At 42.3% G+C, this 15035-nt stretch overlaps 1 protein-coding gene across 16 annotated transcripts in view; it reads right to left on the bottom strand.

Annotated features, from left to right (window-relative positions):
- The window catches only part of EZH2 (enhancer of zeste 2 polycomb repressive complex 2 subunit), a 46757-nt gene that overhangs the window by 5626 nt on the left and 26096 nt on the right, over positions 1 to 15035 (bottom strand). For 7 of the 16 annotated variants that reach the window (XM_023753799.1, XM_023753805.1, XM_023753801.1 and 4 more), the window contains 12 exons: positions 11583 to 11674; positions 9704 to 9944; positions 8989 to 9158; positions 8461 to 8555; positions 7311 to 7351; positions 6808 to 6933; positions 6179 to 6357; positions 4347 to 4442; positions 3517 to 3598; positions 2674 to 2754; positions 2462 to 2561; positions 1392 to 1904 (listed from right to left, as the gene is read on the bottom strand). In XM_023753799.1, coding sequence (XP_023609567.1) covers positions 1835 to 1904; positions 2462 to 2561; positions 2674 to 2754; positions 3517 to 3598; positions 4347 to 4442; positions 6179 to 6357; positions 6808 to 6933; positions 7311 to 7351; positions 8461 to 8555; positions 8989 to 9158; positions 9704 to 9944; positions 11583 to 11674 — 1373 coding nt within the window. In that variant the 3' untranslated portion in view covers positions 1392 to 1834. Of the gene's footprint in view, positions 1 to 1391; positions 1905 to 2461; positions 2562 to 2673; positions 2755 to 3516; positions 3599 to 4346; positions 4443 to 6178; positions 6358 to 6807; positions 6934 to 7310; positions 7352 to 8460; positions 8556 to 8988; positions 9159 to 9703; positions 9945 to 11582; positions 11675 to 15035 lie in introns of those variants that run through there. The other 9 variants (XM_014455837.2, XM_006088702.3, XM_006088705.3 and 6 more) reach the window with 7 other exon arrangements.

Genomic DNA, 15035 nt, shown 5'->3' with positions numbered 1-15035 from the left:
AAGCATACTGTTATTTATCTGTGCCCCCCTCTCCCCCCAAACCCCTGTATAAAGTCTGAAGTTGACCAACTCTGCTATAGATGCTCATCACATGGGCTATAGTGAACAGGTGAGAACATCGGTCTTCATGAAGGTTCTAAAAACTTGCTGTGTATGAAGAATTACTGCTTTATCTTTATGCTGCATTTGGGTCTGTGGTGAGCAGAACCTCCCTAGACTCAAGGTTCCACCACCCAGTTGTTTGCACCTGGGGATGCGTTGGGAGGTGTGAACAATGGGAAAGTGTTGGCTAGAATGAGAGCCCTGTTGATAGATACCCCTGGGGTGAGCAATCTCAGGATGTCTCCTGAGCAGGCTCACATGTGCTAGTGCACAAATGGGCTGCACTCATGCTGAGTGCCCAGGTTGGAGCGTGGGCACCCAGGGCAAGCCTGAGAGTTTTCCTAAGTGACTCCATCAGCAACAGCCAACTGAGCATGCGGCACTGTTTCCTGGGGATAGTTAAGCGTGGCAGAGCTAAGGGTAACCCATAGGAGACTAGCACGTAAAGCCAGATCTTTTCACTGCCAAAGCTAAGTGGCAAATTAACTTTATTTTAGGACTCTTGTTGCTATAGCTTGTGCATTGATTGATGCAACAGAAACCAGTCTTATCAGTATTTGTATAATTAGTAAGTTTTAAATTAATTTCACGTTATAAATCAGTAATTTTGTCTTAACTATAGAAAAGGCCAACTACACAGACTGACTGGAGCCGTTTTTAGAGTTATCCACAGTATTGGTCAGTGTATCTTGGGAGGGGCTGGAATGCTATCACTGAACCCGCAAGGTTTCCTTGAAAACTAGTTTGATTATAGCATCCTCTTTCGTGGGTAGGTAAGGAATCTTGTCACACTGCTGCATTTCTAAAGGATTGTCTAAAGGACCTTAGAACAAAACAGGTTCTTGGAACTCACCTAAGCCAACACTGTTGTTTTATATGCAGAGAACGAGGCTTAGAGGTAGCTCTCCAGACCACCCGGCTGACTGGGATATGAGCCCCTATCTCAGGATGCAAGTAGTGTTAATTCATTTAGTTATTAATAGGCAATATTTAGTATAACTAGGCAAAGTATATACAATATTATAGGTAGATAATAAAAGTCATGTTTCTATTACATTTATACAGGGGTGGGCAAAGGTAGGTTCATACAGTTGTAGTACAAATAATACAAGAATAAACTCACAACTATAAACCTACTTTTGCCCACCCCTGTATTTAATATGTTATAACTAAGCAAATTAATGCTACTAGACAAAACCAAAGGTGTTAAATGTGAGAGTTTGTTTTCCCTTGGATGCAGTCCTTTTCTAAAATCAGCTGAAGCTCCCTGATAAATGCCAACAGTGGGGAGAAGTTCAAGTATTATTTATTCAAAGTTGAAAAATGTACCATACTGCATTATTGCAAAAACTTGCTGGTACAAAACACTTTGCAGCTGGTGAGAAGGCATAAAAAGTTGACGTCTAAACTCATTACTATTAAATTATTCTTACAGTACATTGCAAATTCAGAATTTCAAACTGCATTTTCTTTTTCTAAATTGCCCACAGTACTCGAGGTTCCTGAAGCTAAGGCAGCTGTTTTGGAGGAGGCGGGGAGGAGGTAGCAGACGTCAAGGGATCTCCATCTCACGTTCGATGCCCACGTACTTCAGGGCGTCGGCCTGGCTGTATCTGAAACGGCAGGAGACAGGCATGACCGCGGCCCACCGAGGTGAGAATGAACACAACCACCCACTTACTTCAGTGGGTGCAGAGAAAGGCACACACATCCAGTGACACCCAGCTGCGCCTCATTCACCGCGTCCTCCCACTCCAGCACAGTGTGTCCTCGGGCGCTGTCCCACCTGCTTTGGGTCGTACCTTCAAAGTGACAACACACGGGCCCTAGTTTATGACAACTCAGGACTCAGAGACGGAGCTTCTGACTGGGACGTATATTCAGCCACTGGATTGAACTAGACAGTCATCTGACTACATTCAGGAAAGTTTTAAATAGCTTGTCAGTTTATCCCACAGAGCCTAACAGTGTAAACGGCCAACCTGATACCAGACCTGTGAACACCATCTGAGGGTGAGCCAGGTAGGTTATTGGCCAACAGTCCTCCTGCACTGGACAATTTAAGACAACCCGAGCATATCCTCAAGGACAGCAACGCTGACTGCATCATGATCACACCCAGCTCCTACCAGCAAGGTAAAAAAATGGGGCTTTCTACATTCTTTTCATTCTATCTTTAAAATAACCAGTGCTTGTATAATGGAAACTACATCCTAACTTCCCACCAATACCCAAGGCAAAGAATGACCTAAGATTAGACGCTCCAACAACATAAGACCCAGCAAGAGCAGAGAGTCAGCCTCTGTCCCGAGTCCAGGAGAAAGCCCTCAGGTCACAACAGAAATGCACTGTTACTAACCTGTAATCAAAAAACAGCTCTTCACCAGTCTGGATGGCTCTCTTCGCAAAGATCCCTATCCTGTGATCGCCGTTCACCATCATGACTAGAAAGAGACACGCTGGTGTCAGCCAGGGAAGGGACAGTCACACAGGAAATCTCTCCAAGCCGTGCATCACTATCACTGGGGGTCCTGGCATCAGAACAGGAATTCTGACTCCAGAAACACCTACCTTTTGCATAGCAGTTTGGATTGACTGAATGATTTGCAAAACGAATTTTGTTACCCTTACGGGTTGCGTCCACCACAAAATCTAAAGAAAAAATAAGCACAATGCAGTGAACAATTTTAGTTTTAGATCAATAAACACAAAGTTCCTATGATTCTGGAAATACAATTGGTTAGGTCTTCAGGGTTTGCCTTCAAAAGCAAGTAAATCATTCAGCCAACTTCGTCCAAATGACATTTGCAAGAAAATACTGTTCTAGGTAAAATGAATTGATAATTCAGGAGTTGTCTCTCAAATGTTATTACCTAACTGTAAATATGTATTACTGAGCAAAACCCTGCAAAAAAATAAAAGGAATCTAAATTCTTCTCAACCTCAAGGATAAGCATTTTTGTATCTAAAATTAATTTTCATTCTGTCTGGGGGGCCTGTTCATAGCAAAACCTCCCTCTCTCTGTTTCAGCCAAGGGTTATCAGAACATCTTAGGTACTACACACCTGCTTTTCATCACAGCGCTCCCTCACCTCCCAAGAAAGCAGCACCGTTTAGCTGCTCAGTCCCTTGAGAGCACCCAGGAAGTGTTGGAGAGGCTTTGAAATTCAGTACCTTCCCAGGTCAGAGGCACTAACTGGAGGAAGTGTGCCCAGCTGACTCAAGACCCTGGGATGTCCCACAGCCAATGTCTTGTGTAGCTCAGAGTTCCCGAGACCACTTCCCTTGAACATGACCAGCTCCTCCCCACAAGTGATGGCAACAGCCCATTTTTAAGTTTCTGCCAGGGCATGAGAAACACCAGCTCCCAAGTGCCACCCAGAAACTGTGAGTGCTCTGACTCCTAAACATACCGTTATTCAAGTTGAAGAGAAAGCTGCACATGTATTTATCATACACTTTGCCTCTTCTGTCGGCTTCATCTTGAGAAATTATCTTAAGAAGAAAGACAGTGTTGGATTAGGGACCAAACCACACACACAAGTTCATCAAGAGAATTGGAGCCCTGGCCAGTTTGGGTCAGTGGTTAGAGCATTGGACAGAAGGGTTTCGGGTTCGATTCCCAGTCAAGGGCATGTACCTCAGTTGTAAATTCCCCAGCCCTGGTAGGGGCAAGTGCGGAAGGCAACCAATCAATGTGTCTCTCTAAAAAAGGATGGAAAGAATTATCCTTGAGTGAAGATTAAAAAAGAGAAAGAACCGGACCTTCCTGAGGAAACTCAATAAAGGGTCACTAGGGCCAGTTTCTTTGGTCTGCATGCGGCAAAGAACAATGGGCTTGAAGGACTTCAACTCAGAAATATTTCCACATCAAAGGAATTACTCTTGAAGAAATTAATGAATCTTTCTACTGAATGAAAAACTCAAACAAGGTGGGCTGATTCCAAACTCAAGCTAGCCCTATGACTTTTCCCTAACTCTATAACTGAAAAGGCGTAAGATTAATGACATTCATTTCTAGGTCCTTATAATAATGAGGCTGTGGATTATGTACGACAGACTCATCGCAAACCTCATGTTCTTACCCCCTTGTCTCCAGATAAAGGCTAAATGTGACTAGGACTGAAACAGTCCAGTTGCCAAAAAAGGCATTTTGTGTTAATTCATTTCTAATCAGACCCAGTGATGATCAATACAAAAGTCACTACATATCAAGCCCGGAGCTGGATAGCTCTGGCCTTACCTCTCCACAGTATTCCGAGATGAATTCATTTTTCTGTACAGGATCTTTGATGAAAATCCCCCAGCCAGCCACATCAGATGGTGCCAACAATAAATGCTAGAGAATAAAGCAACAGTCATTTAATCAGGAGAGCAAAGTGGACTGCTGACGAGATCACAGGGTGAATCCCTATAAATCCTCTGGCCCCTTGTAGCCACCAAGTACCCTGAATTAAGAGCCTGTAATGAGAGGTAAACTTACCCACTTTTGCCAAAGGGGCTGACAAACTGCAATGCTTTTGGTTATTTGTAAATAAAGTACAGAATATAAGATCTACCTCCCAGAAAATATCAACTAACCATCCTTCAACAAGGTACCTACAACAGCTACCTTTGCACTTCCTGTCATTTCTTCAGCACTTGACTTAATGATTCACCTCAACCAAAAACAAAGCTTAGCTGTTCTTCCACAGCAGCTCCTCACAACAGCATGGAGAACTGCCAGGAGGTGGTGTCACTATCTCATCAGCTCAGCATTCTGTTCTTAGCAGATGCCAAATGACGAGCGGGGCCAATTCTAGTTAGAGTATGTCTGGGAACAAATCCCTCACTTTCCACCATGGTTCATTATGCTTTCATCCCAAATTGCCTTTAAAAAGGCCCCTAATTACCCAAGCTATTCCTATTCTAATCCAGCCTAGATTCACCTGCCAGGGAAATTTCCCAAAACCTCCCAAATCAGAAACTAAATTAGCTAAATAACATGTTAAGTACATGAAACCCCATTGGTAAGGAAGTATCTACAGTTTTTAGATTTAAACCAAAGGAGTTTATGCTATTATAGTTAGGGGTGGGGAGTAGGAAATGAAATTTTTTTAGGGTTCATCATCAGGGTCTGCCATGGGAAACAGTAGAGAATCATTGTGACAGAATGACCTCAATGGATAGGAACTTCCCAGAGAAAAGCCATCTAAACACTTGAAAACATAAGAGCCAAAAAATAAGGCACTGCCAGAACAGGAACTCCTGGTAGGAGGGGGCGGGGCTATGAGCAGTGCAGTAGTGTGATCTAATTCATGTGACCCAAGGCGCGGAAGTCCACAGTGGGGCCTGGGGTTCTTGCTCCTTTCAAGTCCTCAAACTCTGGGATTCCCAACCTAGAAATGGGTTCATAAAGGTACTCCCTCATGGAGTTATGAGGGCTAATGAGTTAATACACAGGGCACTTAGCCAAGTGCCTACTATATCTTAAATAATAAATGCCAGCTATTATAATAAAAGTGATTAATTGAATAAACGCACCACCTACTCCAAAGAAAAGACACTGACTGACCTTCCCCAGTATACGTTGTTAGTTTCCTTTGCTTGGTCATTAAGGTCATGGTTGCTACAATTAAAAAAATCACCTGCATGCACTTCCCAGTTATGTAATTCCTGGCTGTGATGTTTTCAAGGTTATTAAAAGAACACAGTCTGCAAAATCTACTGTGGGAAATTTTATCTCTTGTTCTGCACAAAAGGGAAATTGGCTACTATTTGAAAGAATGGGTCTCTATATTCCGGCAGGAACACCATTTATTTGCAGTAAGGAGAATAGATAAATGGATAATTCTATTTGCTAAACTTAAAAATTCAAATCATCTACTAAACAACTAGAAAAACACCTCTTATTCCAAACCTGAAACCGTTCACAGCTGGTTCCTCCTATGCTACAGAGGTGGGAGTGGCTACCCAAGGAGAAACTCAGGCTCTCCCCGTCAGCTGCGTCATTCATTCAGTGATCACTTTTTGGCCCCAGCTAATGGAGTGAGACTGCTGGCCGTGCCCTGCCATGTCCCTCATCCCTTTCCCCACCTTCTTGGAGCCCCGCTGGATGCTGCAGTTCTTGCAGGACACGTTCTTGCTGTCCCAGTGGTCAGCAGCTCCGCACGTCAGACACAGGTCAGGGTCGCACTCCCGGACGGCCAGGTAGCAGGGGCACTGCTTGGTGTTGCACTGTGCTTTGCAGCGGCAGCCAGGAAAGCGGTTCTGACCTGCAGAGACAGTCACCGTCGTGGACTCATGGAACCCTCACAGCAGCCTCCCTATCCTGCTGCACAGATGAAGAAAAACTTCCTGTGTATCCGAGCTTCATGTGCTGCTTCAGTAATAATGAGTATCACCACCCTTATGACAAGTTCGTTTATTCTGAAAACTGAACCACCCCAACTCTGACAATACTGGTTCCCAGAAAGTATTTGGGTAGCTATTTCTAGATCCCCCTTACATTCTGTGCCAATGTCACTATGATTAAATTTAAACCACCAGAGACAAACAGCTCCTTTCATCCCATTAGCCTGAGCACTGGCTGGACACTGGCTCCGCAAGAGCCGCCATGTTGTGTCAACTTCAGTTACTATTTTTTTGCAGGTTGTGGGCTGCACATAGCTGACCAAAGGCCCACTTAATTCTCATGCAATTGCATCAAAGCAACAAATACTTACACTCTGAACTACACTGACAAAACTTTTCACAAAAATTCTGTGCTATCACACAAGGGCACGAACTGTCACAAGGCTGCCGTGGATGGTCACAGGGTTGGTAGTTGTAAACGTGGTTAGAGGAGCCGTCTGCATCAAGACAACGGCATGCAAGTCAATCAGAGGTGGGAGATGATCATACACAAGGAACAAGAACACATTCTTCCCGTTACCTTGGAGCGTAGCAGGCTTTCCCTACCTGATACATATTCCTGTCTACAAAATGATAGCCGGAAGCACCCCCCACCCCCATCGCAGGTCCCCAGGGTGCGGCTCCTTTACCCACCTGTGACTCGCCTTCACTGCACAAGAGAACTGACTGGCAATATAATCAACAGACATCCTCCATTTAATTTAGCTTAATGTACAGAAGTCAATTATATATAAGTATCATAAACTCTAACCCAGTTACTATTCTGAAACGATAAGCAGACATTTTTAAGTTGAATGAATAGATAGATGCCTACCTTTTTTCAGCTGTATCTTTCTGCAGTGTGCAGCCCACAACCTGCAAAACACAAAGAAAACAGTCTTCTCCAGGAAGCTAGGAAGAATGGTCAGCACAAATCCCACAGAACCTGCTTGAACAGGTCGATCTGTGCCATGAACATAGGCGTGCCTTAAATCCAAGTGACTGTGAAAGATGCAGCTTGCATTGCATTTGTGGTGACTGGGGAAACTGTGACCAAGAGCCCTGATGTGTGCACTTTGCAAGGTCACCTAGTCAGGACTGAGGGCGGCCACACCTTCATGTGCAGGTTCCATTTCCCTACTGGTTCATTCTGATGTTGATAATACTGGCATGTCTTTAATCACTCAATTGAGCTCCATGGTCAGAATTACCAAAATGGTCAGAGGTGGGAGATGATCACACACAAGGAACAAGAACACATTCTTCCCGTTACCTTGGAGCATAGCAGGCTTTCCCTACCTGATACATATTCCTGTCTACAAAATGATAGCCGAAAGCACCCCCCGCCCCCATCGCAGGTCCCCCTCCCAACCGAAAAATTCAGAATTACCTACTAAAGCCTGAATTCTATTGGAACACACCTAAGTTCTTTCAGTTCTAAATTAAAGAAATGGAACAGCATGTACACACGTTTCTAGATGCTCCCTTACCCAACACCCAACTGCAAAAAAACTGGGGAGAAGACATTAAAGCTGACACTCCAGCCACCATCTTCTGGCTCTGCACTTACAAACCAAGTCACCTCATCACTCACTGCCATAGGCCTTGGGGAAAGGTAACGTGGCTCCTCAAAATATAAACCAGCGCAGAAGTCATATACATCACACTCAAGCTCAGGCAAACATCTTAGAACAAACTAAATGTTCGCTTAGCCTTTACTGCAGAAGTTACTAGGTTTGTCTCAACCAAAAGCAGCACAGTAAACATAATTTTTATGACTCTTAACACACCAAATCTACTGACACTGCTGTATTCTTACAGAAGAACATTGGCAACTGCTCGTGGAAACAAGACTCCACAAGTCTACTTTTGAGGCAGCTCAAGTTCCTTTCTTAATGGGCCAAGTAGAGGCTGGCCAACACCCTTGGACACACCTGGCCTGCAGCATCCTGGTGACATCTCAGAATGGCTGCAAGTGGACTTACCGGTGTTTTCTCTTCTTCTTCCTTGGAGGAGTATCGACATCCTCAGCGGGAACTGGAGCTATGATGCTGGACTCTTTGACCCGAAACTCATACACCTGGACAAGAGGCAGTCACAGCTGTGAGGATCATAGTGGTAAGCAAACCTACACATTCTTATACTAATTAATATCAGAAACATGTCTCTTCTGTGACATTGCTCAAGTGCTGGGGACAATAGAGAGCAAAGCAAGATGTTGTCTCAACCCTCATGCAGGGACAGCAGCTGTGATTACATTATGATCAATAATCCCTCATGTGATCAATAGGCTTAATCTAAATTCTCACTGGCTTTTTAAATCCATTGTCACCTAACCTGAAATATCTAGTCAGAAGAATAATTTTCTCTCAGTTCCCTCTCAGTGGGAAAACAAAAAAATGTACTTTCCAGGAGATGAACATCAGGTTAATAATTGAGACTGTTCTTACACTTGGACAAGGATTACATATTTTCCCCCCTCTCTGAAAGTCTTTATTAATCAATATACTTACCTGTCTACATGTTTTGGTCCCAATTAACCTGGCAATGGCGCAGAAGTTGTCGTAGTAGGTACCGATGAGGACCCGGAACATGGAGGCCTCGGCCCCACTCCACTCCACATTCTCAGGGGGCTCACTGTTCGGCTTCATCTTTATTGGCGTTTGACACCGAGAATTTGCTTCTACAAACCAAAGTTAAGCAATGTTCAGGAAATGACAACTGCAGAACAGAGTATTAAGAAGTAAAACAGGGTGTGCTTAAGAAAAAAGCAGGAAGTGAATCATGTTTGAGGACAAACTGAGGTAGAAAGTGTCACTAAACTTTTTCCCACAGAACCAGGAGCCTAGGCTGCTTTCATGACAAAGGCATGTTATTTGTGGTTAAGTCACAGGGTAGGACACCTGAAGCCCAGTGAGGAAATTAACCAAAACGACCGACAGAATTAAGCAGAGCGACATGAGCCCCACCCTGGAGGAAATGGCACACTGGAAATAGATGAACTTTGAACCTCAGTGACCAAACAGTAAACATCGTAGGCGGGCCAGGGGCAGAAGACAGCAACAAGAACTCGGCTATGCGTCCTTCCTTGAGAATGCCCTAGTCTTAGATTTCTCATTTTATTGAAAACTAACCAAGTAGGAAAATTATTCACTATGGCACATGCCCTTACTCTCCACAATGTGGACCTTTCAAAGCAGTGGTAAAGCCAGTTGTCAGGTCCCCTACCAGAGGAGCTCGAAGTTTCGTCTTTTTTCTCCTCTTCTTCTTTATCATTGTTCTCTCCACCTGTTTCGGTCCCAGCTTCCCTGTCACTGTCCGTGTCCTTTGACTCCAGCACATTAATGGTGGGGGTGCTGGGCCTGCTGCTGTTGTTGGGAAGCCTCCCTCGTCTGCGACCTCCTGGGCGTTTGGGGGGCGTCTTGATCCGCTCAGCAGTGAGGGCGGCAGCGAACTCCTTTGCTCCCTCCTATGAAGTGAAACATGGAGGCGACATCAAGGTCAAGTTCCACAACTCATTTTGTTGAAGGAGAAAACAAAAGATTGGATAAGCAAGGTAGTCAAGAAATTTAACACAATATCCATTTTCCACAAATAGTTGCATCTCTAAATACGCTTGTTTTCTTTTTCTAGTAGTGTGGAACAGGGGTCCTCAAACTACGGCCCGCAGGCCACATGCGGCCCGCCGAAAACATTTATCTGGCCTGCTGGGTGTTTTTGCCGCCGCAGTGTGCATAGGAATTTGTTCATAGTTTTTTTTAAAACTATAGTCCGGCCCTCCAACGGTCTGAGGGACAGTGAACTGGCCCCCTGTTTAAAAAGTTTGAGGACCCCTGGTGTGGAAATTTCAGAAAGACAGAAATGAGTTCTATATATTGCTACAGTGGTATGAAATCAGGCAAGACAGTTCTATATTTGTGAAATGCATTAACTGGTTAGTAAGTTAAAATATAAAATATATTTTACATATATAATTTCTTTAAAAGTGAAATTTTATGAGGAAAATCATATACTTCCTGTGCATGTGGAGTCAAACTCTCCTAATCTGGCTGGGGTTTCTAAGACAGCACATGCTTCTATAGTCATGGTTAAAATACACAAGAATACAAAACACATAAACATGCTGGACTTTGTCATTTCCTGCCTTACTATTAAAACATCCCATTTTTTCCTGTGAGGGATACACAGCCTCAGGAAGACACATGAGGATCAAGGCTGTGAGGGTTACATTCTGTATTACGAAGTGCAACATCCAGTCTCAGAAAGTATAAAACAATGGTGAGAGCATTAACTACAGAGAGACCAGAGAAACTACAGAGAGACCAGAGAAACATTTCAGATGAGCCAAATGAATTCTGCCTTGTGAAGAATATGTAAAATAGTGCTCATGAATCCCATTTTTAGTGGCAATAGAAGGGAGAAGTTTGAGAGCAGCCAACAGTTTTATACTTTATTCTATAAAAACCAAATTGCTTAAAAATAGGATACCTTCTGCAGGTGCCATTCAATGAATCTTCTGTCCAAAATCCAACAGGCAATATATACCCACTTAGTTCCTAGGTAGGAGTGGCTTGGTTCAAAGAGGGGAAATGGTAAAAATAAGATAGTACCCGTAAAAAAAACAACTTTTCTACCTCATACTTCCCTAAACCTTTACCTTTTCTCCACCGTTTCTTTGTTGTTTTTTTAATTCTGTGGGCCCTATAATACAGCTTAAACAACGGGTCTAAAACTCAAAGAAAGGCTATGGCTCTGAGAAATGCTTAGGACCACTATGTGTGACTATCCAGTTCCTGGGGTTAGGTGGGCTACCTGTGCTGCACACCCTCAAACTCTGGAAGGTGTAATGTTAGTGTCCTCGATCCTAAAGACTTTGAATTGTAGCTGAAGAGATTAACACATACACAAAGACTAATACAAAGATCAATGAAGGACTAGTGTGTGCAGTACGTGAGAGCTATGAGAGACATGGGTGAGAACCTCTGCCTACCGTGTGGCCAGGAGAAGCACAGGGGAGCCAGTGTTAATGCTGACTGCACACACCTCACCCAGTTCAGAATCAGTGCTTCTCAAATGCCCTTGAGGAACAAATGGCACTCAAGCTTACCAAATGTTGGTAACACTGTGGTCCACAAGGCTTGTTGTCCAGAGCTGTTTCCGTGTTCTTCCGCTTGTAAGTGTTAGGTGTTGCATGAAAAGCTGCAAAATAAAGATAAAATATCCAAATATGAAATATTTACTTATTCATTTCCCCTGTTTCAATGGGAAAAGTCAATGAATACATTCCAGTCTTGCTAATACGTGATTCACATCCCAGAACTTTCCTCCCAGTTCTTACTGAATTCTCACCATGTGTTTCCCTCGACTCCTGCAGGGCACAAACACTGCATTCTGGAATGATTAGTGGTTTCACATTTTTCTCCTCACAAGTATAACTGATGCATGTAAACTCTGAACTCTGGTCATAAACATTTGATATCTCCATAGAAACAACTGATACACCCTCTACAATGAAATCAGATTTCCTATTTTTACCAAAAGAATTCTGACATCTACAATTTTTTTTCTTTATGAAGAAAAGTCAGCAGTCTGTCAAATGGAAGAGAAGAATGGAATACCACTTGTTAAAAACTAATTTTTAAGCCCTAGCCAGTTTGGCTCAGTGGATAGAGCATTGGCCTGTGGACTGAAGGGTCCCGGGTTCGATTCCAGTCAAGGGCATATGCCCAGGTTGGGGGCTCAATCCCCAGTGTGGGGTGTGTAAGAGGAGGCAGCCAATCAATGATTCTTTCTCATCATTGGTGTTTCTATCTCTCCCTCTCCCTTCTTCTCTGAAATCAATAAAAAATATATTTTTAAAAAAAACAAAACAAAATTAATTTTTAAATTAATAAAATTTAATTTATTTATACTAAATTTAATTCTATTTATACTAAATTAAATTTAGTATAAAGAGGACAGCCTCAAAACACTAAAATGCATTTTCTTTGACTCAAACACAACTCAAGGACCTAGTGAGAGCCTGCAACCAGCACCTTTCCACAGGAAAATACAACAAAGTGTTTGAAACTTAAAATTCCAAATCATGTGTTAACAAAAAGATTCACACTGCAGTACACTGGTACACTGACCAGGTATGAGTGCACAGCAGTGAGGACTTCAGAGAATTTGTGATCATTAACTTCCAGTGCACAAGGCGAATACTGGCAATGATCTGTTAAGAACTACACAAAATGAAAATTAATTTGGGTAAAAACAAGTGACAGACTCATAAAATAAGTCATTTAAAAAATATTTGTAAAAGGTCATACTTAAAATGTAAAGACAGACTGGTGAAGGAAAACAAAAAGACAACAAAGTTATGTTTTTAAAAGTAGAAATTCAAGGCTCAAATTCTTTTCAAGTGCTTAAGTTTTTTTCCCCCCAGAACAAGAGCCTAAACCATACAACTAACTTTGCACTGGATTAGATTTTGGACAGGCAAGGACCCCTAACACACAGACTGTGCACACAGAAGGCTACAGTCACATTAGCAGCCCAGAATTACATCAATCCAAAAACAAAGCAGTCATTAGCCAGAGTTAGTGCACACAATGAGTAACACATTTTTGGTAAAATCTGTTTTTAGTTGTGATGCCTCCTCCCTAATTCAGTGAAAATAGAGGCACATATGTATCTGTAGACAGAAACACACACACACACACACACACACACACACACACACACACAGCTCAAGTGAGGACAGTAGCCTCTGGTGGTCCTTAACTAGAACTAGGTAACAGTACTTATTAACCATAATCATAGTCTCGAAGACAGGAACAACTTCAGACTATAACAACAAAATCAACATATTTATAATCAAAGGTACTTTAATAAATTTTAAAGTACCATTATTATGACTAGATTCCCTCAGCAGAATTTCAAACAAGCCCATATATATAAAGAATTCACTCTTCTAGAAATGTCCAGAATACTTTTCAAATAGACATCTTAAAATACTAATATTTGAAATAAGCTACTAAAAATTATTTCAAGCTAGCCTGGACAATGTGGCTCACTGATTGAGCATCAACCTATGAACCAGGAGGTCACGGTTTGATTCCTAGTCAGGGCACATCCCTGGGTTGCAGGCTAGATCCCCAGTGTGGAGTGTGCAGGAGGCAGCCAATCAATAATTCTCTCTCATCGTTGATGTTTCTATCTCTCCCTCTCCCTTCCTCCCTGAAATCAATAAAAATATATTTTTGAAAATATGTATTTCAAGCTAAATATACAGAAAAATTGTTATATAAAAGTCCATCGTCAGAAAAATTAAGGCACGGTACCTTTAAATTTTACAAGGAGCGAACATGGATATTTCAAGGATTTTTGTTTGTTTTAATGTTGAAAGCAACCTATGAAATCTTGATGAAAAATCATCTAAAGCCCAGCCATTATATAAGCTCAGTGGTTGAGCATCAACCTTTGAGCCAGGAGGTCATGGTTCAATGCCAGGTCAGGGCACATGCCTGGGTTGAGGGCTCGATCCCCAGTAAGGGGCGTGCAGGAGACAGCCAATCAATAATTCTCTCTCAACATTAATGTTTCTATCTCTCTCTCCCTCTCCCTTCCTCTCTGAAATCAATAAACATATATTTTTTAAAACCTATCAAAAGGATTTCAAGCAAAGGTAAAAGTTATATACAATTCCAGCTATTCTCTATACCTCTGTTTGAGATTAAATTGGCAACACTAAAAAATAACCAAAATATAGGGGGTGTGTGTGTGTTCCCCCCCCCCCCAAAAAAAATGTATATAGAGTTTAACAGTTGATAACTCACTTAGTTTTAACTCCTTTTCAGGTATAACTGATTTGAAATAATGGGTGAAGCCAGACCAAGCTTTGAACAAAGAAAATTTATCCTGCCCGGCTGGTGTGGCTCAGTGGTTGAGCATCAACCCAGGAACCAAGAAGTCACCAGTTCAATTCCTGGTCAGGGCACATGCCTGGGGTTCTGGGCTCAATCCCCTGTAGGGGGCGTGCAGGAGGCAGCCCATCTCTCTCCCCCTCTCCCTTCCTCTCTCTCTAATATCAATAAAAACATCATTTTTTTAAAAAATGTATCTTAAAGTGCCACAAGATTTTAAAAGATAAAGGCTTATGGTACAAGACCAGCAACAGTCAACGAATAGAGAGCACACAAATACTGAAGAAATTATTCTCGAGGTTTAGGATTCCATTGCTTTGCATTATCAGCAGTGCCTGGACCAGAATGGTCATCAGTTTGAAAACAGGCATAACAACAACAACAAAAAAAACTATTCGTTTCTGTAGATTCTTTTAAGTTTTAAAAAATTAACTGTACGTTAGTAAAGACTAACTTTATAATCATTCCAAGTGTGTATACTTTTTTGGGGACACATTGTATACTGAGTAGCCCTTATAATCTTACAATGTTTCAACAAGTAAGTGATGCCTCAAATACAGAACTGGTGAATCCAAGGATCAGCACTGAAACAAACGTTAGTGATCACCTGTTTCCAGGGAGTTTTACAAATCAGGAAACAGGAACAAAATACT

This window comes from Myotis lucifugus, unplaced genomic scaffold, assembly GCF_000147115.1.
Source record: "Myotis lucifugus unplaced genomic scaffold, Myoluc2.0 scaffold_51, whole genome shotgun sequence".
Lineage (NCBI taxonomy): Eukaryota > Metazoa > Chordata > Mammalia > Chiroptera > Vespertilionidae > Myotis > Myotis lucifugus.
Note: the sequence above shows the minus strand (reverse complement) of the source record. Positions and strands in the feature narration are given on the sequence as shown.